This window comes from Alosa alosa, chromosome 12 (assembly GCF_017589495.1).
Source record: "Alosa alosa isolate M-15738 ecotype Scorff River chromosome 12, AALO_Geno_1.1, whole genome shotgun sequence".
Taxonomy (NCBI): domain Eukaryota; kingdom Metazoa; phylum Chordata; class Actinopteri; order Clupeiformes; family Clupeidae; genus Alosa; species Alosa alosa.
In genome coordinates, this window is record NC_063200.1 from 5,113,445 (window position 1) to 5,141,404 (window position 27,960).

A 27,960-nucleotide genomic window follows, 5' to 3' on the forward strand; every position below is an offset into this window, starting at 1 on the left:
AACACTTCTTTCATTATGTTGGCTTTGAGTAACAGGTAATTTACTGGCCTGATTAAGTAGCCTAAGAGGTGGTGGAATAAAAACACTGTGCACTACATTGTAATAAACAGAAGCAATAGTTTGAACCAATAATAACTTTATTTAAGACTTGTTCCCATAACATAAATACATTTTGTCAGCATTTATTCAAGATATGCATTATACAGAGAACAGTGCCAAAAAAGAACTTTTTCAGCGTTAATTTTTGCATAATGTTTTAATATATCCTATCATTGTCAAAATATGCATTTTTTTCCTCTCCAACCCAGACATGTCTTGAAAAAATATTTGGATTCAAAGCACGACCAATTCTGAAGCTTGGGTGTCCTGTGCACAGCACTTGTGTATAAACTACATGGTAAGTTTGCACAAGCAAGCATTCTGACTGCCAGAAGCTTCTATGAACAGTAAGGCTCTAGATTTCAGGCATAATCTGGATTGGGTGTGATATGGGCAGCGTTTATCAGTCTCCGAAATGGTCTTTACAAAACATATGCACACACGTTCACACACACACAAACAATCACACGGAACTAGGGGAGAGGAGACAAAGAGAAAGAGCAAGAGAGAGACATCTCTAGAGAGTTTCTATAAAGTAAGTGTGCAGCAACCAATCAGATGCTTCAATATCACACAGACTTCTCTTCTCTGTACCAATGTTTACAACCTCCACCCCTTAAACACAGTCTTTTTTATTACTGTTATTTCAAACAGACCATCATGCATCACACCAACAGGTGAGACTAAATGGGAATGTAAACAGAGCTAGAAAAGTAAACTGTAGAAATTAATTGAGAAGGGAACATTTGCAGTAGGGGAGAACTAACTGGCTAAAAAAAAACGATCAATGGTGGCATCCCATGGTTCTTAAATGCAAAAAGCAGGTCAGTGAAATGGAAGAAAACAAAAATTGTGCTATTCTCCCCGAGATTTGAACATTTTTTGAGTGTTCTCTAACTAAATAAGGCAAACTGCCACCCCTTTCATCCAATCTGTTTTTCAAATTTCAAACAGAGTGCAGTCAACTCTTACACTTACAAGGTGTACTTACAAGGTATTCCTTTTATGACAAGGGGATGGCTTCGAGTCTAAATCCTCCCAGAAAAGTAGCACAAGTGTGCTTTCAATTCCCTTTTAGTCTCCAATATACTTACAGAATAAAACAGCGTTCGGTCCAAGCATGCATACGTGTACACACACACACAAACATTGGTTCCAAACAGCACAGAACAAGTTGATACATATCCAGTCACAAACTCCATCCTCAATCATTTGGATTTTTTCTAAAGAAAAAAAAAAACCATTCAAGTCTATTCAAAGCAAATTACTTTTTATAAAGTGCTGAAGTGAACCCTCATTTCCTCATCTACACACTGGAGAATTGCAGGGTGGATTTGACAACAAAGGGATATATAACTAGGCTATCATAAAATGGAAATAATAATAGCAAGGAACAAGGGTTGTGCTAGATTACAGTATCTTCAAATTCTTGGATTTGGGTAAAAGTTATAGATGTTTCCTCTCTTCACTGAGGCATAGGGACAAATCCTTCAGTGTCAGAAGCTCAATTTGTGCTAGCAGCCTTCTATTTTTGCACCACAGTCCTCGTCCAGTAGTGCTTGAGCTTGACCACTTGTGCCCGACTGAGCTTGCTAATAAATTCCAGCGTGATTTAATGTATTTGCTTCAGATATGGTTTGTTTAGGGTTAAATAAGGATCAAAGATAACATGTTACAGTGATGAACTCCTCACAAACATACCACGTGTTCTGCTAGAATGCACCCAAACTCATCTTTCGCTACAGATAGTACTTTTAATAAATATCTACATATAAAAATAAATTAAACATCACTTTTAACAGTCCTTACACAATTACTTGAGAAGACCATTAGATGTAAGACACTACAGGCTCTGGACCCCAACTGCTGTCTTCTTGTACACTAGGCAACAATCAACACATTTTGGTTATGTTGAGAAAGTGATCTCCATTAAAAACAAAATAAATAAATAAAAATGGGAGTTAAGGAAAAGGAATTATTTTGAATAAATTATGTAATAATTTAAGAACTCAATTTCAGATTAAAACAAAAAAAAGATGGACACAGAAAAAAGGAATAATAAAAAAAAAAAAAATCAGATATCTTCGATATGTGTAAGGACCATGGAAATCTTCAGTCAGACACTGCCCCCCTGTGGGACAAAGCAAGTATTGTGGCTCGAGAGACCGAACACTAGACACTGCCCCTAGCTAAACAGCTAGGTCTTGCTTTCTCCCTCATCGATGCAGAAGTGCCTCAGCAGGCCACTATAGTGAGTGGAAAGGTAGCAAATCAGGCTACCAGACAACCTCTCTACACCACGGTCCTTAACAACACCTCTCTACACCATGGTCCTTAACAACACCTCTCTACACCATGGTCCTTAACAAAACACACGGCTGGCACTGGGTTCACTACATAAAACTGAGGTCAACTTGTATCACTTTTTCAGGTACCTCTTCGAGATGGGTGGGCTGAAATAGGCAATAATTTACAAAATGTTAGACTTTTAGGATGTAGCAATGATAATAATAACAGCTAGCTAGCTAGTAGTGCTAACACTAATCAAAATAATACTTCTACTGTTACTACCGGTAATGTTGCAGTAATAATCACTGCGTAGATGGTCGGGAGAATGACTGGGTCATCCCTGTCCAGCTCACAGTGCGTCCATGCAGCAGCAGCAGCCCCCCCCCCCCTTCTTCGTCCTTTCTCCACCTGGTTGGTGTTGTGCTAAGACGTTTCTCCTTCTCTGCAGATCGCTCGGCTGAGGTTACGGGCTGGTCCAGGTGCAAGGGGCAGGTCCAAGTCTCGGCCCACTCCACCTCGTCCAGGGTCCACACACTCTGCCCCAGGGTCCAATCCCCGGTGTAGAGCACAGCAGTGCCCCGAGCCACCTCTTGGACAGCACCTCTGACGGAGCTTTCTACTCTGGAGTTTGTCCCAACCAAAATTTGAAACAAAAAATAAGTCTATTTTTTTTAAACAACAAAAAAGTTCATGGGTGTTCACCTAATCTCAGTCCGCTCTGCCTCGCGCTTATCGCGACTTAACCCCAAGTGTGATCTTGATGTTCTCGTACACCACATAGCTGATGCTGACCGCAGGGATGACCTTCATGAAGTTGGGGGCGAGGCCACGGTACAGGCCGATGGGCCCCTCGGTGCGCACAATGTGCCTGAAGAGGCCGGACATGGTCATCTGAGGACCTCCTTCCTGGGTGGCTGGGGGGGGATGAGGACTTTATTTATTTGCATAGAGTGAATACACAATGTGTATTTTTGATTGATTATGTCAGAGGATTAGGGTTGTGCAACTCAACATGTGGTTTATCTGTATTGACCGCTTATCTATAGTAAAAGAGTCAGTCAGTCAACAGAATACACACACACATACACGCACACACACACACACACACACACAGCTTACCCTGTGCTTGCATCACACACACACACACACACATAGGGCTTACCCTGTGCTTGCATCACACACACACACATAGGGCTTACCCTGTGCTTGAATCACACACACACACACATAGGGCTTACCCTGTGCTTGCATCACACACACACACACACACACACACACATAGGGCTTACCCTGTGCTTGCATTACACACACACACACACACACATAGGGCTTACCCTGTGCTTGCATCACACACACACACACACACAGCTTACCCTGTGCTTGCATCACACACACACACACACATAGGGCTTACCCTGTGCTTGCATCACACACACACACACACATAGGGCTTACCCTGTGCTTGCATCACACACACACACACACACACATAGGGCTTACCCTGTGCTTGCATCACACACACACACACACACACACACACACAGGGCTTACCCTGTGCTTGCATCACACACACACACACACACACATAGGGCTTACCCTGTGCTTGCATCACACACACACACACACACACACACACATAGGGCTTACCCTGTGCTTGCATGCGTGTCCGGACCAGGGCTAGCGGGTAGCTGGCCAGCTGTCCACAGGTGCTGGACGTGGTCCCGCAGGCCAGCAGCACAAACACGCCCGGGTCGGCGCTGTCCGTGGCGTAGCGCTGTAGCCAGGAGTTCTTCAGAGTCTGCACACATGGAGGAGAGAAAATATCAAGTTCAACGTTACTGACATTAGCACAGAGAGGGCTCAGAGTCGTACTCCTCGAGGGTCTGTTAAAGGTTGTATCAGCGATTTCAGAACCAAAAAAGGGCCAAACATAAATTATCACATTCATCTAATCTTTCCTAACGATCCACTGGCTGTCTGCCCCATAAGCAGGCCGTCAAATAGGCAGATTGTGGTAGAAAATGAATATCGACTGTACAAAGAGCAAGTGTTCTGTTATCATATCACATGAGTTGCATAAGTTAATGCAGATGAACGCACAATGTCCATTTTACACAATCGCTCCTCAGGTACCAGGTTAAGGAGGGGGACGAGGGGGAGGGCTGTGTGTGTGTGTGTGTGTGTGTGACAAGATGCTGAATATCCCCTTTCAGTAGAGAGAGAGAATGAACAGGGGAGTGAAATGAGTGTGTGAGAGAAACCAGTGTGATGGGCAGGGAGAACAGAGTGAGAAAAGGCTGGCAGCGTTCCCACTCACCTCGTACACGGCCAGGTCGATGCCAGCGTAGGGGATGATGCCCAGCATGTTGGGAATGTAGCCCTTATAGAAGGCAGTCATGCCCTCCTTCTGGAAGATGTGCTTGGCACAGTCCGCAATGCCTGAGAACTGGCCCGTCCGCCGCAACGCCAGCCGGGTCTTCAGGACCTGAGGCACACACACAGAAGCTCTTTTTACCTTCTCACCTTCCACACGTCATTTACTTGGACAGTATGTATTTGATCTATTTGGTCATTTTCACTAGGTCAGTGCCAGTATTATTGTACAGTCTTGCTGCCTTTTTCCCCCAGATTTGAGAACAGTAAAGAAATGGAGAATGTTAACGGAGAAGAGATCCTTGTGCCTGGTCTGTGCACCACCCAGCCCCCCCTTACCTCCATGGGGTAGATGCTGCTCTGGGCGATGGCTCCGGCCAAAGAACCTGCCACAAACCTCTCCAAGATGCCTAGTGTCTCCTGGTTACTGCCAATCAACCGCTTGATCTGCCCGCCGAATAAGGGAAAAGAAGTTTCGTCAAAACTTACATCAGGTAGCCTATAGTAAAATTATAATTTTGTGACACTGACAGTAGAAATGTATACAAAGGTTATTTGCTTATAAGGAACATAAAATGAGTGTGATTAGTAATTAGTGTGATTGCAGTACCTGCTCATAGGCCATAAACTTAATCGCAGATTCTGGAGCAATCTTGATGACATTGATGCCGTTCCCTCGCCATAGCGACCGCATCCCGCCCTCCTTGATCATGTGTGTGAATCCCCCAGCAATGCAGATGTTGTTGCTACGGGAAGCGTGGACCTAGTCAACAAGAGATGCACAGACACAGCTGTTTAATAACAGCTCTGCGGGAACATGCCAAGTCATGCTTTCTCTTAAAAAAAAGGGCCATTGTGAGACCACAACAGTGCACAGTGCAGAGCCTGTCCAGCTCAGGTCATAAGACCACATAATGACAGCTCATGTCACCTGCTATCAAATTACCTTGTGTAGGAATTGATAACACTTGAGGCCTTTTTCGATTGCACAGTTAAATGAATTATGAACAGTCAATGGGAAAGGATTCAAACAGACTGACTCCAAGAGATTGTTTTCTCTTTCATCTGAAATAGAATGAGCTGGGACTGTCTTTGAGGTGTGTCTGCAGGGAGCGGTTGTGATTGGCCAGTTAGACAGTCATTGCAGGGGTCGAAGGTTAACACACTCGTCTTACGTCTCCTCATCATCCTCTGATTCATTCAGAGCAGTTGGCCAATCTTTGTTGCTTCAATTGAAACCGATTTAAGAGGCAGCATAAAAAAAGGCTCAAAGGGCATATTATGTAACTGTCTTTCCACGATAAAACGAGAACATTAACCATAGGAGACTTTCATTGATCCAATTAGTTGCAAAGAAGAATGTTAATTGTCAAAGTTACAAATGAGATGCCACATTTAATGATCATTTAGCACATTATAAATTAGCAGTGGTGTACTTTAATTTAGCAGTTGGATTGTATCCACATTGACTTTACAGCATATATTATATTTAGGAATAAGAACATTGAACTTTAATGTAGATGCAAACTAAGTTCCTGTATTTCAACATCACCCTTGCAGCTTGGCACAGTAGTTGTATGAAAGCATTCTTGTGGGGTTGCAGGGTAGCCGTTACCTGCATAAGCACTTTAAGTCTGTCCAGAGGAGCCGTGCAGGTCCGAGACACAGCGCCTGCGCCACCTCCAGCCACCAGGTGTCGCCACCACATGCCTGTTGTCTTCTCCTCAGCTGTGAACTCATCAGGCACCATCAGACTCTCACCAACATCAAAGATCTACAAGGACAGAGAAGGGAGCATAAAGTTTAAAAGAGGTGTTTCAAAACATCTCAAGTCTACATAAATATTTATCTTTCATGACAGTATTCCACTGGTCATGGGTACTTTAAGGGTAACCATTTCAAAGTAAGCCATTTGTCTGCTGCTCAACTTATAATTAGGGCCCGAACACTGGATGGTGCGAAAGCCTTATTGTTTCTGTAAGGATTATTATTATTATTATAATAGTTGGGAATATCCTGCCGTGCTTTGCTTTTTTTGAGGTGATTCCCATGGGTGAAAACTCGGTCACAAGTCTCGTGGTTGGCATGTACTTTCAGCTATGCACACCAAATTTGGTAGGTGTGTGTAACTCCAAGACAAACAGATTTCATATGTACATTGCATAAACCACACCCAACAGGAAGTGAGATATTTGGGATTTTGTGTGTTGACACATGATCAATTTTGATAAACTTCTGATGATTCATCCGATTTATGTCAAATATGGTACATCATGTCAAGATGTTGCTGATTCTAAATTGAGAAGGTTTCACTGGTCTTACCTCTACCATTCCTAGATGTTTCATCAGATTAATTTCACATTTGGTGTATGAACTCGCAGGTGTCCTGATTTTAAATGATCAGATCAATTATAAAATTGTCATGCCCCCCAACCCCCTGCCAAGTAACCAGTGGTTGCCAAGGGCGACAAATCATGTAATTTGCCAACCATATCCCTCACAGTCTCTACTCTGGGACGGAGATTTGGCCCCAAGTGTGGCCCAGGGACTTCATAGCGCCCCCTTATGTCACCGAGTCTTGTGGTTGGCAAACAGTTTTACCCACAAGAGTTGGTAGGGATATTGACCTAGCTAAAACGAATACAAGGGCACCCCATAGGTGGATAGGCCAAAAGGAATTTTTGGGATAACTTGCATATAACTTGTTAACACTGCATATCACAAAATGTGTGTCATAAATTGGTTACTTGGAAGTACATCATTGTACCTGTACCTGTATCCTGCATATTTGTGGTGTAGTGCCACCTAGTGAATATCATCCAACAAGAGAACAAGAGTAAGTGTTTCCGGTCTGAAGAGCCGTGTTGATAAAAACAAATAGCACACACAGGGCCCTGGGGCAGAGATGAAGGATGGCCCCGCTCCCCCCAGCACACAGGGCCCTGGGGCAGAGATGAAGGATGGCCCCGCTCCCCCCAACACACAGGGCCCTGGGGCAGAGATGAAGGATGGCCCCGCTCCCCCAGCACACAGGGCCCTGGGGCAGAGATGAAGGATGGCCCCGCTCCCCCCAGCACACAGGGCCCTGGGGCAGAGATGAAGGATGGCCCCGCTCCCCCCAACACACCAGCACACAGGGCCCTGGGGCAGAGATGAAGGATGGCCCCGCCCCCCCAACACACCAGCACACAGGGCCCTGGGGCAGAGATGAAGGATGGCCCCGCTCCCCCCAACACACAGGGCCCTGGGGCAGAGATGAATGATGGCCCCGCTCCCCCCAACACACCTGCACACAGGGCCCTGGGGCAGAGATGAATGATGGCCCCCGCTCCCCCAACACACCAGCACACAGGGCCCTGGGGCAGAGATGAAGGATGGCCCCGCTCCCCCCAACACACCAGCACACAGGGCCCTGGGGCAGAGATGAATGATGGCCCCGCTCCCCCCAACACACCAGCACACAGGGCCCTGGGACAGAGATGAAGGATGGCCCCGCTCCCCCCAACACACCAGCACACAGGGCCCTGGGACAGAGATGAAGGATGGCCCCGCTCCCCCCAACACACAAGCACGCAGGGCCCTGGGACAGAGATGAAGGATGGCCCCGCTCCCCCCAACACACAAGCACGCAGGGGCTCACACATATTGTAAAAAATACTGTTTTAGAATCACACATTGTGACTTAACATCATAACATTTGAATGATAACAAAAATGTAACAAAAACAGGGGAACTATCATTTTAAATTTCCCATCATGGACACAGGGGCAATCATGGGCCGTGGACCGCAGGGTCGTGGAGCGCTCGGGGCTATATGTATATCTTTAAAACAGCTTCCTCGCTTCACTTAACATGAAGCCAGCACAAAAGGTGTCAGGGCTTGAATTTAAATAACATTACAGAACAAAAGTTCAGCCATGAATGATGACTTGCCAGTGTGACTAATGTATGGTGTGTCACGTGCTGTTTGAAGTCCATGATGAGGTCCTATGGAGTTGTGAATGAGAGACTAGGGTAATATGTCAGGTGTGTGAAGTTCATTAGGGGGGCAAAACTCCACTCCGACGCCTGCTGTAAATTCTGTACATTATGCAAGAAGCTGAACGAGACTGTTCCCACACGATAAGGCTTATCAGGAGGAAGGGAAACAAACAGGGGGTCTCCTACGTCTGTTCCACCCACTGGCCTGAGACCTCAACCCCGGCTACTGTAACTCTACGGGAGTGGGCCTGCTTCCAGTGTTAAGCTCACCTATTTGAGTGACATGCCTTTCTGGCAGGTCACCAAATAGGTGAGGCCCACTTGACAGCAAAGATTCTAGAACAGAGCTCCGCTCTAGAATCTTTGCTTGACAGTATGACTGTCTCCCTCAACACAAGCATGTGCCCAAATGTAGATCATTTAAAACTTGGTGTGGACGGTCAAGCACAGCACTGAATTTTGGAGTGTAGAGAAGGTGAGGAGGAGATTGGGGTCATTTACAGAGATGACTGACCGGCTTGGTAAAAATGGAAACACAGATGAGATTATGTAAGAGTTCCCAAACAAACTCTAGGAGTTGGTCAGCTGGAGAGTATCGGTTAAAGATTTAGTGGAAATCATTTGCAGCCAGTAGCTACTCTTCTGACTTACATTTATCAGAACGTCACATATTACCCACCGTCCTGTATTTCCAACCTCTTGTGTATGTGTCACTTAATCTTCATTTCTATACAAACCAAGACGGCGGATTCCTAAAGAAACAAGCACCCACACCATAAGTGTATCTAAAGTAGCTATGTACCAAAAATTACATTTTACCGTGACTCGAAGAGCTGTTAATAGTGTTGTAAGGCTGCGTGTACAGATCCGCTTGGAGCTCCAGTGGAATTTTGATTTGCGACGAGAATTCTCAGGCCGTTGATGTGCCGTGAGAAAGGTTGGGAAAACTAACCTAAACTCTGAGCGTGGTAAACAAAATCGATCGATATTTCAGGCAGTAAAAGCCCCGGTAAGAACCAAGATTTTGAACCAAACTAGATCTACACACCTATGGCTACTGAAAAATGTAAGGTTCATTTATCAAATGTTATTTTGAAGTGTTAAAAAATATCGTTGTTTTAGAATTTTCGAACGAAATGGTTGGTAATAAGCACGTTTACGATATAATTCCTTTCTGCTTTATTTTGCAGCTACCGGTGACTTCTCCATCCAACATCCCCAACTGTTAATCTTACCAAGAAAGATCTTGACACCTAGGTAAAGTTTTTCCATGTTAGTGATTCGTGTGTGTCTTGGTGTATTACCAACACGCAATGCTGCTCAGACAACTAAAAGAGACCATAACAGAATTAAGTGCTGATGGGAAGCAGGACACTTTTCTGTCTCCTCCTCCAGAGCTTGACGCCAGCCTGGTTCCGGGGATCTGTCCCACAAGCTTTAAGTGGATCACTGACTATGACCCTGTTCACCGTCATCAGGGAGTATTTTAGGTGTAAGATCTGAGAAGACTAATTACCGTAATGGCTTAAAAACAATGGCTGACTCGTGTAGAGGGTGTGTGTGTGTGTGTGTGTGTGTGTGTGTGTACTGATCTAGTCTCCGTACATAAGGTCAGTAGGGGCCATAAAGTTGCATATCAGACCAAGCCTATATACTCTGCTTCTACACTCTACAGTGATCACACACACACGCACGCGCACACACAACTTACCGTGGAGTGTTTCCAGTAGAGGATGATTTCTGGAATATTGTCAGCAGGATGGAGCAGGTGGTAATCCCTCCACTCATTCCAATCAATGGTCATCGTTCCGTTCTTGTCCATGCTAAAGAAAGAGAGAACCTGTTAATATTGTGGAGTTTCCGCTGCACCTGATTTAAAGGGTAGAGCTTGCTTAATGTCTGTTGGCACATAACAAAAAAGGACTGTGCCAACAACTGAACACCAGTCACAGAACCAGTCCTAGATTTTTCTTCTTAGCCCATGACATATAATCAAATGCCACAGCCCAAGAATACAGCGTGCAAATTAAGTGTGCTTTCTTTATTTTTTGTCTGAAAATCCAATCTCAAATTTTGTTGCATGGTGCATACCAATAAGAAATCAAATGGAAAACAGTTTAACACCGATATAAAAAAGAAGCCAAATGTAACCAAAGTGAAGGCAGTAGAAGTGACCGATCAGGAAAAGGAAAAACAGGTAAACAGGCAAGCCAGGCAGATAGACAGGAGGAGAGTGACCACTACTTACTACATAATAGGGGCCACCATATGGCCCCTCGTTATTCTGGGTTCAGCAACAGAGCGAGAGAGAGAGAGAGAGAGAGAGAGATAGAGAAAAAAGATGGAAAGATGGAGACAAGGGACAAGAACAGAGGAAGTGCATACAGACAGACAATTAAAACAAGACAGAACAGCACAACTAGCTACAGAATTCTCTGAATTCTCTGTGCAGTCCTAAATGTAAACTTAATCCCTGTCCCAGTGAAAGAGAATGTGTTAGCTCGATAGCAGTCCAGTTAAATTTCATGATTTTGGCTTCTCGTAGACAGTGTAATCATAACAGCATGATAAACAAAACAAAAATTAGAGTTAATAAATCCCTCTATGGTACACGTGGGGTAGGCTAAGGTAAGTGCAGGAATGAGGCCACTTGACCACAGGATTTCTCTGAGCCAGCAGACCGCTTGAGCCCCTGGCTCTGGACCTGCGACTTGCATGCTATCTGGAAACCCCAGCAAAATAGGAGCTTTCTCGGGGACTCACTAAGGGGAGTCAGGTTACTGAGTCAACCCTGGAATCTGACCTCTACTCAACACTGACTGAGTCATCTGACAGGACATAGAGATGAGACGGGGAGGGATAGACAGAGAATGAGGGGAGGGAGAAAGAGTGTGTAAGAGAGAGGGAGAGCATGAGAGAATAAGACTACAAGTGTTTCTGCTACAGTCAGGGTTCCCAAATGTTCCATGACTTTTCCCTGACAAAAAAAAATAATTTCCATGACTTACTATATAATGAATGGTACAATATACCGACCAAATATTTCAGAGCGTCCGCGTAGCGTTCCAGAATCTTTTACTTTTTTAGAGCGGGAGATTAAGCGGGGGATAAATGGGCTTTGAATAAACAAAGTTGGATTAACCACAACTACTCAAGCAAACAGTAAAGCTAATAACCACACAAACACCCATTCTGTGTGAATATATATTTATATGAATGTATTTTGACAAGTAAATGTTAAACTGCTACAATAAAATTCCCTGACTTTGCCCCAAAAATGATAAGATTCCCTGACTGAAATTCCATGATATTCCAGAAATTCCATGACCCATGGGAACCCTGTCCAGTGTCTACTGCTTACCCACAGAGCATCACCAAGAGTACTGTCTGGGGGTTTGCGCCTCACCTTTTGAGGATCTTCTCAGCTTGCTGCTCAGATATGTGCACCCCCAAGTCACGCAGTGACTGCATGATCTCCTGTGAGTCGATGCGACCTGCAATAGAGATCATCAAGAGAGAAAACGATTAAATGATATTCACGGTCAAAGAACAGAGCACGAAAACATCCGCTTACAAAACAGTCTTGACCTACCGTCATTCTTCTTGTCCAGGCTCTTGAAGACAAGCCTGAGCTTCTTCTCGTGGTCTCGCAGGTAGTGGACAAACTCCTCAAAGTCTAGCTGCCCGTCCAGGTCTTTGTCCCCTGCTTTGACGATTTTCTGAAGAGGAACAAGAAAACGGGAAGATGAAATCACAGTAGAGCAATAACTCAATGACTCACATTCATAAGACAAGCAAGCACTAATGCAACCTCGGCCACACACACACACACACACACACACACTTTCATCAGGGGACATGTAATGGACAAATAGAGCTACCAGTAGCCTATTGACATAGAGCCCACCAGCATATGGGGCTTGTTGACACAGGGCGGCCTTAAAGGGGCTATGCTAGACCCCATTATCAATGTTTGGACCAACTTGGTCACATTCAGCCAAGCCAAAGAGCACAGCCTGTACGAGCCATTGAGCAGATCTGTTGAGTGGCCCCACCACTGCCGAGTAGTCCCCTCAGATAAATCATTAATGCTCCGTTTCCGCAACTTCACCTAGTTGGCAGGCAGGTGTGTTGATTTGTCCAGCCAAGATGTTATCCATACAGTATAGATATGAAGCCTATCTCCGCTGATAATGTTCGGAAAGGAAATGTTTTTCCCCCGACTAAATGTGCTAGTCGTGTCATTCTAGAAATCATGACATGAGTATGTGGATGCTCTCAGCTGAAGAAGCTTTGCAGCAGGGAGACCAGTTGAAGTAGCTCTGACAGAACTGCTGGCCAGTTCACCTTACCCAAGTGCTGACAGATAAAGTTGGAGAGAGTTCTGTGCTCTCCAGCATCATTAGATGAACGCTGTTACATACACAACTACACACAGTAGGAAAATTAGAGGTTAGGTTATTCTAGCTGTTCATGTCAGCAGGAAAGTACGCCAATTTCTGAATAACATTTTTGATAAGGAGCAACAAATTCAACTAACAATGAAATGGCCTTTAGGTTATTTAGCCTGAATAAAAAAATAATAATAAAAAAAAAAAACATAAGTGTTCATGATTTAATTTCATTTTTGACTTTAAAAGACTGATAATACACCAGTCTGTTACGTCTGTTAAGAGGGTTATGCCACACAGGTATATCCTCCCATCCATCTCAGTCACCTGCCTTGTTATCCACAGTGGCTACACAGTGTCTCTAAAGACTTTTGGGTATCTCAGCTGGCACGAGGCATACAGCACGAGGCCAAGAGAGAGCCCCGATGCCCACCTAACAGGTGCCTGCCAGCAGTTAAAGATAGACGTCTTAATATCACAGCCAAACCACACGAAGACATCTAGTGACACCTCTAAACTGGACACGCCACTGCTAACAGGCCTACATAGGCAAATGGGTCAAGCGAAAGTATTAACTTCAAATGCCATTGGGAAATATGTGAAAATATAAACGAAGCCTCTGCTTATATTATTAACACTGTAATTAGTGATAAGCCATAATCAGGTTACAATATCAACAGTCCAAAGAAGGTGAAGCAGTGAGCAGAGACAGAGCAACCATGGGGTTGAACATTTTATTCAAACCAAAAAAAAAAAAAAAAAAAAGAATGGAAGTCCCAACCCGGTCACTGATCTGAAGTCAACCCAAAGATCTAATTATTGAATGAGACGGTGCTAAAACAATGCGTGTCAAATGCACAGGAAAGGATTGCACCCCAGACGTGCCAAATACCTGGTTTAATCTGGATTAAATCAATAGGCTACCACTAATAGAAGGAAATGCCATGAATGGAGATCTCAGTTGTCACACACAGAACAACCTAGCCTACATTTTTCTAGAAGGATGCAAGATAATAATCAATGAATGTGTAAAATGCACGTAAAGATTATCAAATGAGAATAACCGCTAATTATTAGGTAGCGTTGACTGCCAGGGTCCTCAATAGCAGCTATCTGTTGGTCCCGAAGAAATTTGACAATCTCCATATGCCCACCCGCCAAAACAAAATAATAGGATCTTTAATATAATAGTAATATAATAGTATAGTATCTATAATTAAGTAATTTTGCTTGAATCGTAAATCGCTCGTGTAATTGAAATGACCGAGTTATGTATTAAGTATCGCCATACCTTGCGCCACTTCCGATATGTAGACAATTCCTCCGATGGGAGAAACACACTTAGTTTGAAAAGGGACTTCAATTCTGATGGTAGTCTATTTGACTCAAAATATTCGAACGCAGTTTGATTCTGGCTTGGAACAGGCACGTAAAGGCACAGGCAGAGCATTTTAACACAAATATTTATAACGATGTAATAAATAAAATAAATACGTAGAAAAAAAAAGACACCTGAATCCCAGTAGCAGCTCAGTCTAAAATACCGGCTACTTCTGACACATGGCATAAAAGAATCCCGAGATCCCGCCCACACTGTCCACATAGGCAATCCGATTGGATTTTAAAAAAAAAAGAGCCCGCCCGTTTGTGCACTTGAAGCCAGCCAATGGTGAGACGCTAAAAAAGTGGAGGGCTCGGGAAAGGCTCAGCCCCCCTTGCGAAAATGTCCTTTTAAAATTCTTAAGAGAATTTTGCAGCCGGCCTGACATTGAATTGTGAAAGAGCAGAGTATAACAGCAGAGAAGAAGACTATTAGCAATGATATTGGCATCAAACAGAAAATGTATGAAGGTCATTGTAAGACATTTCTGCTCTTGTGCATTTGTGCACACACACAATATATATTTTTACACTGAAAAAGATACTACATGGCTCAGGTGTGGACTATCAATCATCCTTAAAACATTACACACCTGAAAATGTGACCTCATATACTATTAAGACAGATTGATTTGAAAGCACTATGCAACAATTAGCCACTTTTAGTTCCGTTAACACACACTGTCCTTTTGAAATCACATATTTGGTGTTATGATCTAAAAATTAAGAGCCTTGACTTTCTATAAGACAATATATGGGATTTAGACTGATGATCCTACCAAAGCACACACAAATCCAATAGCTTCATGCTACCTCTGCTTGGTAGTCCCTAGCCAGGATGACAGTAAATTAAAGTTCAAAATGACAGAAGCATTAGTATCATCTAACACAACAGACAGCTGTCAGTAATGTTGACAAACAATTCTGTCTACGTCTAGGTCAGCAAGAGGTGACCTTGGATGCTTGCAGCTGCCAAGTTATTTACAAATAAGCTACTCCACCATAGTCATGCTCTTCTTTGTCTGGTAGTACCACTGTACCACTACCATTTTGCAATAACACGCTGTGGATAATGTATTAAGGTAATAATTTTGAGTGAATATGCAAAATATAAAAATAAAAAAATACAGAATAAATCTAAAAACACTGTTAATGTATGTATTAGCTGACAGACGTAGGCCTTCATGGTATGCAGTAATTTAGACCGACTGACTGATTCATTAGCACCAGACACCATGTGTGGGAGTCCTTTGGCTCATTCTTAGTCACAGTTGTATCCCACGGTGTATGAGTGCAGCAGTCACAGATCATATCTGTGTTCTTTTGGAGCGGAGCTTTCACTGCTGTGCTCCTGCTTGTTTCCAGCTCAGAGGCACCCAAAGTGCAACCACAGAAACAGGAGGTGCAGCACCACCTTTAGCACATGAAGCACACTGTAGCATCCACACGTGATGAATAAAACAGGATACTAGACCTATCTTTAAATAGCCCGTGTTGGACAGAACTAGCATCATAAGACAGAAACAAATGCACAAACAGAAAGACTGAAACACGCACATACCACATCATACACACACAGATCACACAGATCTGGTAAGAAGCTGATGAGATGCACTGGCATCCAGTAGGATTCGTCCTAATACGTGCCTGCCAGTGGAGTCACCTTGCTCAGAGGACGCAGGTTTCATTCAAAACGTAAGGGGGCCCTGAGGGTGGGGATGGGGGGGCTGTGAGGGTGTGAAGGTGTGTGTGTGCGTGCGGGGGTTACAGTAAAGTAAATGCAGCACCTGTGATTGTGTGTGACCAAAAGATGGACGCCGATGGAGGGTCCCCTTTCGCTCAGCGGCTATTTGTGGACACGAGTCACAAGATGTGCAGGTTCCCATGCCACCTGCTGACCATTGCACTGACCCCCGGAGAAGCACTCACAGATTGGATGGCCCATGTTGCTGTTGTAAACGGATGTTAGAAGTGGGGACGGGTGTGTGTGTGTGTGTGTGTGTGTGTGTGATTGGAAAAGTGAAAAACAACAGAGGAGGGAGCAGCATATGTCTAATGCTGGATGAAAATCCTGTAAGGGCACATTTCTGCTTGATTTGGTTTTCTGTCTTTAAGTCAGGTGAGACAGAGGACACCCAAATCAAAGTATGCAGAGTATGCACTAACTGACTGTGTGTCTGTGTATGGTTTTACCCCTCCTTTATCTTTATCTAGTATACTTCTGATTATGGAAAATAAAAATATATATATTTTTTTAAAAAAATCAACAAATCATTAATCAAATAGTCATATCTCTGTTTTTCCTTCCCAAAAACCTGTTTTGTTGTATGTTGGCACGTGGGGTGCTACAGGGTGTCCATTAACCACAGCAGTCCAGGGGCAAAACAACAGGCAGTCAGGTGTTACGTGGTGTACTGTGTTTGTGTGGTGATGAAAGGTAAAAGGGAAAACACATTCACACAGTGGGTAATATTTACCCACTAAGACAGGTGTTGACAGGAAATAGGCCACTTCACACTATCGGCCTTTATCACACCTATTATATAAGAGCCAGCTGAAGAGGCAAACATGTTTGTCTTGAAGATGGGCACAAAGGATAAAGGCCTATGTGGTGCCAGCAGGCAAAGTGCCAACTAACCTACATCCTTTGAATTTCCCCTTGGGGATCAATAAAGTGTCTGTCTGTCTGTCTGTCTGTCTGTCTGTCTGTCTGTCTGTCTGTCTGTCTGTCTGTCTGTCTGTCTGTCTGTCTGTCTGTCTGTCTGTCTGTCTGTCTGTCTGTCTGTCTGTCTGTCTGTCTGTCTGTCTGTCTGTCTGTCTGTCTGTCTGTCTATTCATCCCAAGAAAACAATCCAACAGGTGAACAGGCTACCATGTGATGATGTGACTACATCGAAACGTTAGTCAAAGTTAATGATGTTTTGCACCTTTTAGTAAAGAATAAAGAAAATTAAGAAGACATCTGAGCTGCACTGGCGTCTCTCCTCTCGAACAGGCTACCATGTTTCTGTGGACTTCATCCACAACGTGTGGGAAGCTGGCTGGAGGCTAGCATGTGAGCATTCATCCTTCATGAGGATGACCGCATTATCTTTATGCATAACTTTACTTTTTTAGCTTAGAGTAGGTGCATGACAGGTGCTATATAAAAAATGGACCAATGTCTACCCAGATTTCATAAACCTCCCAAAAATTTGTTTATTTTTTGAGAAACAAAGCCAACTCCAAGTTTACCCCAGCGTTAGCAGTCTGGTCAAAACAACAGACTACTCAACAATAGCCTACTTAGCACTTCTAAACAGCCTTCTGAGAATAATGGCCTGAAAGAGCCAGTAATCTGGCACAACATATTGTTTTGGAAACAGACACAGACACAGAATTTAGGTCAAATTCACCTGACGGACCCAATAGAAAGACCTCTATAGAAATACAAATCTAATCTAAAGACTGTCCATGTTGAGTCACACTTTCCAACTCCACAAGGTAACTTTGACTAGTAACTTTATGACCGTCAATCACAAACACAAACACACATACATGAAGTGGCAAGTGGGCACACACTCCGCCTGATCTCGGTGTTCCGTTCTAGGACAATCCAGCACATGAACATTCCAACTCTACTTCAGTGCCTCAGACATCTACACTCCCAATGCTAGAGGCTGCCAGACAGGCCCCTAAAGCCTTGGCTGTATCGCCACAGTGCCCCACTGGGCTCTCTCTGCACAGCTTACTGTGCCCTAATCAGCTCTGTTCTAGTAGGTTGCTGTCCAGACTGCACCGCTACAAACTCAAGGTTACGGATGAACATTTCTGCAAATGTTATTCAGCCTGTATTCCTTTACAGCGTCATGCAATGATGGATGTAAAAGACTGTAAAGTGGCAAAAGAGAGTAACATGTAAATCAGGAAATGGAAAAGCCCAGAATGTACACAAACATTGACTCTAACGCTTCAGTGCTCACTGAATTATATGTAATAAAAATCTAGTATGACAATATGTTCTTAGAAAAACATTCTTTATCTGGACTTCAACAATACTAACACAACAATTGAAAGATAGGTCAACCCAGTATTATCATACAATTACCGGTATATCAATTCAAAACGATTCTGGCCAAACAGAGAGCCTTCAAAATGCCCATGTCTTCCCCTGGAAGAAAGGTTCAGACCAGACCCCTCACTAAAATCTGGATTAGTGTCCTTCATTCCACGGTTGCCAGAATTTAATGGGGGCAACTGTGTTGCCAGGCACCCCATGAACTCAATAGCCTTGACATAATTGGCCCGGTTACATTCTAGCCAGCGCTGACCGGCTGCAGTACCTGAGGGAAGTTGGGTGGCGCCATCATGATGAGCACAGTGGCTCTCTTCCCTGCTGTCCCACTGGACGCCTCCTGACCACTGAGCACAGTGGGGTCCTTCCGGTCACCATGCTTAAGCTCATCCTCCACCTTCCCAGAGTCCTTCTCGACAGGCTGGCCCTCCCGCCCCGCTTGCTCAGAGGCGACGGGTTCACATTCCGCTGGTGACCCCGACCACCAGCGAGAGAGAGATGCCCAAACACTTCCCAGCATGCTCAGAGACGCACACACTCCAACTCCGTCTTTACCCACAGCAGAGATGGCTGTAGGTGTGTGACTTAAGTTGCTTTTGATGCTTTGATGAAAAGTCTCTGCTGCTGAGAGTTTTTGCGTATATGAATTAGGATGTGTGTATGAGAGAGAGAAAGAGTGTGTGTGAGAGAGAGAGAATGAGAGGGGGAGCGAGAAAGAGCAAGTAAGAGATTTTGCGATATTTCTCAGTCATTCCATATGACAGAGACAAAACAAGTGTATATCTACATGTGTGTGTGTGAGACAGAGAGTATCTGGTGATGTAAAAAAGTGCTGAAACAGCTGCCGACGCTGAAGAGGGCAAATGAGGATGCGCTCCTCTGCCTGCAGCGTAGCATGGGATCCCAGGCTGCGTCACCGTCACCGCACCACACCGCTCACCCTCTCCTCAGCCCGCCGCAGACACACAGCGACCCAGCAGCAGCCCCACCGCAGCCCTCGACCCTTTCAACACGGCACGCAGTCCTCCCGGTATGGCCCCAGAGCATAACCAGACCTCAGCGCGGTCAAGACAGTCTTCTTACGGCTCAGCCAAGCCAAGCCGTACATCCATTTTAGAGGAGTTAAGAAGAGCTGGGAGTGGGAACACTGCTGCGAAAGTAGTAGGAAGTACAAAGTAGGACGACACTATATCCAATTCGAAAATACTTTTTTTCTGAGCTCAGGAAACAAACTCGGTGAAGAAAGACAATACAGCAGAGAATGCCAAATTCTACAAGGACATTTCAGTAAGATGCATTTTGACAAAGCCCTCTAAGCTCCCTTTCTGTCACTGCTGCCTGCGGTCTCCAGTCAAGGTGCGAGGGTCTGCGGGCTGCCCCACTGAGTGGAGGAGAAGTAAGGGTGATGCGGTAAAAAAGAGCCTCCTGAAAGCTGCATCCTCACTGCAGCTGTGGCTCAGCCAATCACAGGTGGCCACACTGACAGGTCCAGCCAGAGGGGTCCCACCAGCAGCCAACAGGAGGAGAGGATCATTCTTCCCTCTGACTGATTTCTTGCCATTCAGCAGCATGTGTGAGGGGGATGGTGGGTGCTCTGATTGGGAGGGGTTAAAGGCTCTCTCTCTCTCTCTCTCTAAAAGAAACCTGCTGATTATCTCTCTTCTGTTTTGCCAGCACTGGCAGAGGAAAGCTTGCTGAATCTCTTTCTCCCTCCTTCTCTCTCTCTCTCTCTTTCTCTCACTCCCTCCACTGTCTGCATCTTTCTTCCCCAGTCATTCCATCACCCTGTCAGCATCACCGTGGCAACCCCATCCAGCAACTCTCCGAGGAATCATTTCCTCAGACCACCTAAGCTTAATGGTCTTTCTTTCAATGCATTGAGCCACTCACTGAAAAGGAGCACTAGCTACCAGGGAACTCAACTGAACAGCAGTCAAGAGATGTTCTAAATCTACATCTCAAACAACGACCATCTCTTTTTACTTTATTTCTCTCTCTCTCTCTCTCTCTCTCTCATCAGACTGAACTCTATGCAGAAGCTGTGATGTGTAACTGCATGCTAGATGCCTTCTGCAAAGCTCAGCACTTCTGCCTATGGTTTGCTGACCAGCAGTGTGACAGCCAGCCATACAATTCATCTGACCCCCCCGACAGAACCACTTCCAGGGCTACAGTTAGTCTTGCAGCATGGAATGAGATGCTCACCGACAGAGACATGCACATAAATTATTATAATTAACGCTTTGCTGCCGTCCCATACAGACCATAAATAACTGGAATTAACTCCCGAGTTCTGAGAGTGAGGAGGAGGGTGTGTATGAATCACACATCTCACAGGCTCCGTCGCTGCTGCCGTATGTATGGTATTACAACGCAGTCACTGAACAGAATTTGTGGAAAACTATTACAACCAGTTGTAACCACTCTATTAAAAACAAAACATAGCACCCCCTGCTGCCCACAAGGAGAAACTCTGAAAGAAAGCAGAAAGTGTCAGCCCCGCAGGGTAGAAAAATGTGGAATGTCAAGTGTTTTTTACAAAATATTTCTTTCTGTCATTTGTAAAAACAGTCAACACATGAAAAGCCATGTGTAGTTTTTTTAGGTTGGGTTCCCACAATTGTGGCTGTCCACTATGCAGGCAAATGCTCCTGTGAGTGGCATTTACAGAGCCCTGATGACATCAAGTGACCGTGAGAATGTCGCTCTGGACGTCAGAGACTGGTACACAATTGGCATTCCCCAGTGTTAGACGATTTGAGATTGTAGAGAAAGCAAAGGAATGAACCTTTTTCAGCTTTGCAGTCAAAACATCAGCTAAGCCACTGATGACCTTATAGGCCGAGACAGTGGAATTGTTTAAAGTGGGCTGGCTCAAATTTATTCATGTACTAGGCAATTTTCAGGTATTTCACAATACTGATACTAAACTCACTGACCATAAGAAAAACATCACGATGACCCTTTCCTATGTCCAACATAAGCCTATTAAGCAGACTGGCCAGGTTAACAATTAGCATCAGAAATAGCTAGGTTTTGTTCACCCTGAGTCCCCTTGGATCCTTAATCCTGTTATTGCCGAGCAGAATCAAGTAGTGGTTGAACAGCCAAGGCTTCCAAACAAGTACACTAGCCCTCAAAGAACTGGATGAACATTTATGTTGTTTCTACATGCTAGTTTATGAAATGTTAACCTGTAAGATCATATATGGTAGATGGACTGGCTTTCCATGAAGAACCTTAAGTCAACCTCATCTAATCCTCCTTAATCCACCTTTTCAGTCCGCAGTGATCCATCTCAAGCTTTCACTATGGTCCTATCTGTGTCCCTGTCTGACCCCATGAGTCGGACTGCTAGATACAGGAGCAACATGCATTGACTGCACTGAACTCAAGGAAATGCATTACATACACATTACCTACACAACGGTGAAGCATAGGAAATAAAAGTAAATAGAAGCATTAAAAGGGAAAACATGTTATAATAATTACAGAGTGCAACTGATCAAATGGAAGTGAATTTGAACAGTTAGTAAAAAGCATCTGTTGGTTGCATCAGTTTGGTCTTGGGTCTAGATTTGAAACTGGCAACAGTTGGAGCAGTCAAACTCACAATACAAATAAAATAAACTATGGTAAAACAGGACACTTGCTTAATGTTCACACCCTCAGCAGTGCTTTTGAGGACATGTTGGCCAGGGTTCAAAAACACAGAAAGGGAGTCTGGCTCTTCCCCCTAGAAAGCTCTGAAAAACAAAACCTTAAGCGAAGGGTTCCCAGAGTGCAATGAAAGAGCCGGCCTTGAGCTTCCAACAAAACTGTACACCCAACCCCCCACCAACCCAACATCCCCTGATCACCTCAGAGAAACTCTGACTGAACTCAAGGGTCTGGAAAACAATCCCCCCCTTCTCTTGGGTCTGCCATGCTCCACAGCACAAGTACAGCTGGGGAGGAGGGACACTTAGCCCTCCTGTGCCTTGTCTGGGTAACAGAAATATCTGGAGGCTAGGCTACACCACGTGAGGCTGAGGCAACCAGACACATCGGGCCTGTATGGGCCTGTATAGTGGCCTTGCATCCCACTCAGTCTCTCCTCTGGGAGCTGCAGACGTGGAGAGGAGCACGTGCAAGTCCATTCATAAACAGGGCAGGGGCGATCTTATTAGCCGGGAGATTAGCCCCGCCTGACCAGGTCTCCTTGGGGTGGTCAGACTAGAGAGGACATAACGTTAGTCTAGTTGTAAAAAGGGATTGCGAAAGAATGTGCAAACACACACACACACACACTACATTTGATACTATTTGAAAACAATGCTGATACTGATTTTTTTTATTATGTGAACAAACAAAAAAAACATCTTAGAATCAAACAACCCCCAGTTAAAAAAAGACATTTCATTAAGTTAGTTCACAAGACCTCTCAACTGTCAGTGAGAACCGGCACAGTCATGAGACTCTCTGACACCTGACCCATGCACATTTGTATGCAAATGCAGTCTCACATTTCCTTTCACGACTGTTCTAGTCTGAGCCCAAGTAAACAGACTCACCAACACCTGCCCTATGACAACAGCACCACAGACCTCACCAGTGAGAAGTTAAATGCAAAAATCTCAATATGTGCCCAAGCTGCCAACTCATGGCTAATAAAAAGCATCACAAAACCTCAGGAAATAAATATAGGCCTGCAAATCTGAGGAATGGCAACTAGAATGAGACTCGGCAAAGTCGCCAAGATGTCAAGCAATACTGTGTTTAAAGGAAATACCCAAATTCCTTCACAAATCCCTAGCACTTCACTTCACTCCTTCACTTGCAGACCTTTTTGAAGTCATAGAAAGAGGGTCATTAGGGACTGGGAGGGTGGTGGTGGTGGTGAGTACTCTACATTCCTGTGAGTCCCTCAGTCACGTTTGCAGAGAGTTTCGGAGAACGTGGCTGAACTCACTTGGGCTAAGCGCTGGTGAGTCACATCTGGCAGTTGGGAACACGCAGGCTTCATGAGGAATGAAAAAAAAAAAAAACTTCACTTGTGGTTCACTTGGAGTTGTCTGGACGCCACCCCACCCCTGAAATAGGCTATGTGAAGTGTGATGTCTTCAGAGACACAGAATCCTCTATTTGTATCATGAACACTGGGGAACTAAAAGGTAAGGGGAAGGAAACAAGAAAAGGGCCAGTGCTGTGGCTCTCTTGGTGGATGGATGGCACTGGGCAGATAGCCTGATATTTGCAAAGAGCTATTGAGGCTTTTGCAAATGATTTCTCTTGCAAATTAGGGGTTGAGTTACCAGTGAGGGAAAGCCTTTAAATGGCAACGAAGCAAGATATTGCAGTGCTTTGTTTGATTACTTCCCTATCTGATTTTATGTGATAGGTGTGATAAAAAAAAGACAAACTGAACCAGGCAGTGGTCAGTTTACCTAAGACAACTGGCCTTCACTACATCATTCAACTATATACTGTATATATAGACAGCAGTGAGTAGTCAAATTCATCTGATCCAGTCCATCCAACTGGGACTTTCCATATTGTTCAAAAGGCTCGGACAAATCCTTGAACAAAAGCTGCCTTCATAGGGATGGCCTAGAGGCATGGCACTGTTCCAAGGCCACCAAGACACAAGTCTTCACTAACCCCCATAGCACAAAAAATATTCTCAAATAAGTGTGATAACATTAAGTCTAGCCTATATGATACCGCAGTCCACCTTAATGCTGCATGACCACCTTTTTGTTTAATTCAACCCCTGTTTTGTTTGGATGCTGTTTTGTGTTCTTTGACAAAGAAAGAGAAGCACACAGCAAACTCTTTCATTCTCTAGGTCAGCTCAACATCAGGTTCACAATGGACAGTTTCCTGTGGCCAGCTCATATTTTAGCCAATGCCAACTAGGTTCATTCCACAGCCAAGTCATGTACTTTCACTTTCTTTTAGAAGGCAACCCATGCACACACACACACAAGATAGTCCAGTCCAATCCAATTATCTTAGGGGCTTCAACAGGTAGCTATAGGAGCAGACGAGCCACTAAACTATTACCTTCACTACGGAGCTTTCTGCTTGGCCAGGCCACTCAAGATGAAACATGACCAGACAATGGCATAGTTTCTCTCTCTCTCTCTCTCTCTCTCTCTCTCTCTCTCACACACACACACACACACACACACACACACACACACACACACACACACACATCTCTCTCTCTCTCTGGCAAGGAAAGCACTACTGATCTTAGGTCTTGTGACTAACATAGTACCGCTAGTGCAAAAGTAGGCCACATTCCTACCTAACAGTATCCCCGGGTGAGTTCCTGGACATTTCTGTGTCCTCATGTGTGTCTTGGCTCAATCATCACTGTTGAAATATGTATTGAATGCCAAGAACAACCCAGTTGCTGAGTAGCACTTGTTTATTACATTTTAATAACAGCCTCCTCACCTAGATTTGTATCAGCCATCATCGATTTACTCCTCAATGCTCAATCATAAACTTTAACTGCTCCCAATGTCCAACTTTATTGGATTTCAGGAGAAGGAAACTGTTTTGCCATGACTGTGTCAAGGACAATTGTCTCATCATGGGATGCATATCGTGGTCAGGTCGTAATCTGGGCTTTTCCAAGTTGTTAAGTACACAGTTTGCCATCACTGGTCAACTGTTAGGAATCTATCCCTGCTTCAGAACCCCCCCTTGTGAGTCTGCTCTAGAGTTGTTTGGATTTATCTCCCGATTCTCTACTTAATTGTTCTTGCCCTCCAGCTGTCCTCTAGATCAGTGTCTACATGAGAGCTACATCCCAAACCAGATCGGTCTGTTCCTGGACAAACACCCAATGTCATACCAAGGTTTGTATCTGATGTAGCCTAAGCATGCCACGCTTGGATTCTTCACAGTAATGTGTTCTGTTTTGGCTCGTCCCTTAATTGAGATAATTTCCCAAACATACGTATTTGGGCAATTTAAAAAGATAGCTACAAGCCAATGGCAAATGAAGGGGTGGGTGTGGGTGTGTGTGTGGGTGTGTGGGTGGGGGCTGTTCACTTCATGTAACTCTTATTAGCACTTCTGATAAGCAATACAACATTTCAATAAACATAGGCCTAATGTCTCAAGAACGTGAGGGGTTATGACCTCAAGCAAAAATGCTTAAACAAATGTAACAAAAGTGCTTACAAACTGTTGACAAATATCTTGACAAGTCTTAAACAAGCTGAGCATGTTGATTGTTTGCACAACAATGTCAGTCTGTCTGTCTACTAGATGTCTGATATCAAATATTTGATGTCAAATATTTAGTATGCCTAATGGATGCTTGTTGGAACCAACACGCTTCCATTTATTTGTTTAAATCAGTCAATAATGTGTCTGTGTAAGGACCATAGTTTACAAACAAAGTTCCGAATTCCCTGAGTAAGGTAGACTGAGAGAAACATCTATCTTATCTCAGACTAGTTGTAAAGCTTGTAGGAATGTAAGGTTAGGCAATAACACTGCAGTTATTTCAAAATGTTCATCCTATCTGAGCCCCTGCACATTACATCCAAATTCAATAGCCTATTGTTCATAGGCCTACTTTTCTGCAACATGCAGGGGTGTAAGCAAGGAGACGTAGCCTTATTATTAGCAACAGATAAACAACTCATAGGCTTATGGCCCTTGCCATTCTTGACGAGTTTAGTGAAGGTAGAATTACTGGTTGTCAGCTTACTCACCATGAGCTCATGTTCAGTGCGATGGACTCCAAGCTTTTTTAGGCCAATAGTGAGATCATTCACACAAATGCCCCCATCCCTGTTAACATCCAGAATCTGGAAGAGGACTTTCAGTCTGTGTTCTTGTTCGGGTCCGCCACAAACTGGACAATTGTGCATGGAGTCGCATAGTCCGTCACTTGATTCAGACATCGGACAGTCTCTGGTCACGGTTGGTGGCATCGTGGGTGTTCCGCCGCCTCCTCCTGGGTCAGAGCCCTGGTGGGTCTCGTCCGAACGACACTGACAGAAGACGCCACTCAACAAAGGAGAAACAAATGATCCTTGCTGATGCATCATGTAGCTAGAGTGGTCAAATGCTAACTTAAACAAAGTCCAGACAACTCTAATGTCAGCTATACTTTTGCCGAATCAAAACGTGTCACAAATGAGAACCCATCTGTAACTCAGTGTCAACCTTTCTTTTACTGTCTATGGTGTCAACCCCGGTATGCTAACGTAACGTTTAAGCCGCCCGGTAATTTCTCACGTCACGTGTCTCAAATGCCGGTTTCGATAAAGTTAACACCGATCCAAGCCTCTGACCGTCGCTGATAGTTAAGATTGTGTCATTTTAACCTGATTCATGATGTTTGTGTCTCTCACACACAAATCTATATTAGATCTCCTTCCGCCCGAACATAGTGATGAGGTGGATGCTGAGCCGTCCAAGTCAGCAGAGCTGTGCGCTCGGAAGCTAACGTTAGATGGTAATGCTACATATGCACTTACTCCAACAATTACATTATCATTTCTGTTTTCTGTTCCAGTGAAAGGCAAGTTTCGACGTTCAATCCTCTGTTTTCGAGAAAAACATGGAATAATTCCGTTTGAATTGGCGGTAGATTTGACAGCTGATGAGACAAAAATGCCGGGTAGTAGTAGGACGGTCGTTCCGAGAAGGAAATGATTAACTGGAGACGAAAGCTGAGTGGAGGAGGAGTGAAGAGCTACACTTGATGGATGGCTTCAGCAGCCAATTAAATACGTATTTGCACATTTTATTCTAAAGCTGCTAAAGATTGATTCAGTTAATTAAAATGGCCATAAAAAGACCAAAATGAACACTTAACGTTTCGACGCTGGCTCTTAACACCCTTGTTAACTGCCCATGCACAATTTTTGTCAACTGCACCGATTGGAAAAGAGGGAATTCCTAACTCTTCTGGTGGTTTTGAACAAACTGACATTAGATTTGACCAGTTGCGCCGCTTCGTTTGAGTTGGAGGGAGTGCCTTCTTTTGTTTAGTCATTACGTTGGGCGGGGCTCTGTAGGGAAATATAACTGTGCGGTCTGGAAATAAAGGGGGACACATGTTTCCCAGCAGAAAAGTCCTCGTGAACGCCACCTTATGTGGAAACAACAGCTGAGAAACTTGGGAAGTTTTGCTAACAGTTTCCCAGTTGTGGACTTTATTGAGTAAAAACTTTGATTTTTTTGTCTGAATGAATAAAATGAAAATGGCAGGCCTATCAAATCCAGACTAATTAAGAAAGTCTAAGTTTAAATACATGTTATTTCACAGAGATGGAAATCCGACAAAATCTGTTGAAATACAGTTTTCCTAAATTTCCTATTCCTATGACACCCCAATACAAACACACACACACACACACACACACACACAAACAACAA

The 27,960-nt window shown here is 44.2% G+C and overlaps 1 protein-coding gene across 6 annotated transcripts; it reads right to left on the bottom strand.

The window, feature by feature from the left end:
* Positions 1-119: 119 nt before the first annotated feature.
* slc25a25b (solute carrier family 25 member 25b) lies at positions 120-27,237 on the bottom strand. 6 transcript variants are annotated; one of them, XM_048259363.1, is made up of 11 exons: positions 26,286-27,237; positions 12,335-12,461; positions 12,149-12,236; positions 10,991-11,026; positions 10,454-10,565; positions 6,377-6,535; positions 5,372-5,524; positions 5,101-5,208; positions 4,706-4,873; positions 4,036-4,186; positions 120-3,302 (listed from the first exon to the last, which is right to left on the bottom strand). In XM_048259363.1, the coding sequence occupies exons 1-11, from the start codon at positions 26,622-26,624 to the stop codon at positions 3,118-3,120; spliced, it is 1,626 nt and encodes a 541-aa protein (XP_048115320.1). In that variant the 5' UTR covers positions 26,625-27,237; the 3' UTR covers positions 120-3,117. The 6 variants fall into 6 exon arrangements, with proteins under 6 accessions (XP_048115320.1, XP_048115322.1, XP_048115324.1 ...); XM_048259365.1 differs by lacking the exon at positions 26,286-27,237 and adding an exon at positions 18,836-19,929; XM_048259367.1 differs by lacking the exon at positions 26,286-27,237 and adding an exon at positions 14,425-14,599.
* Positions 27,238-27,960: the final 723 nt, after the last annotated feature.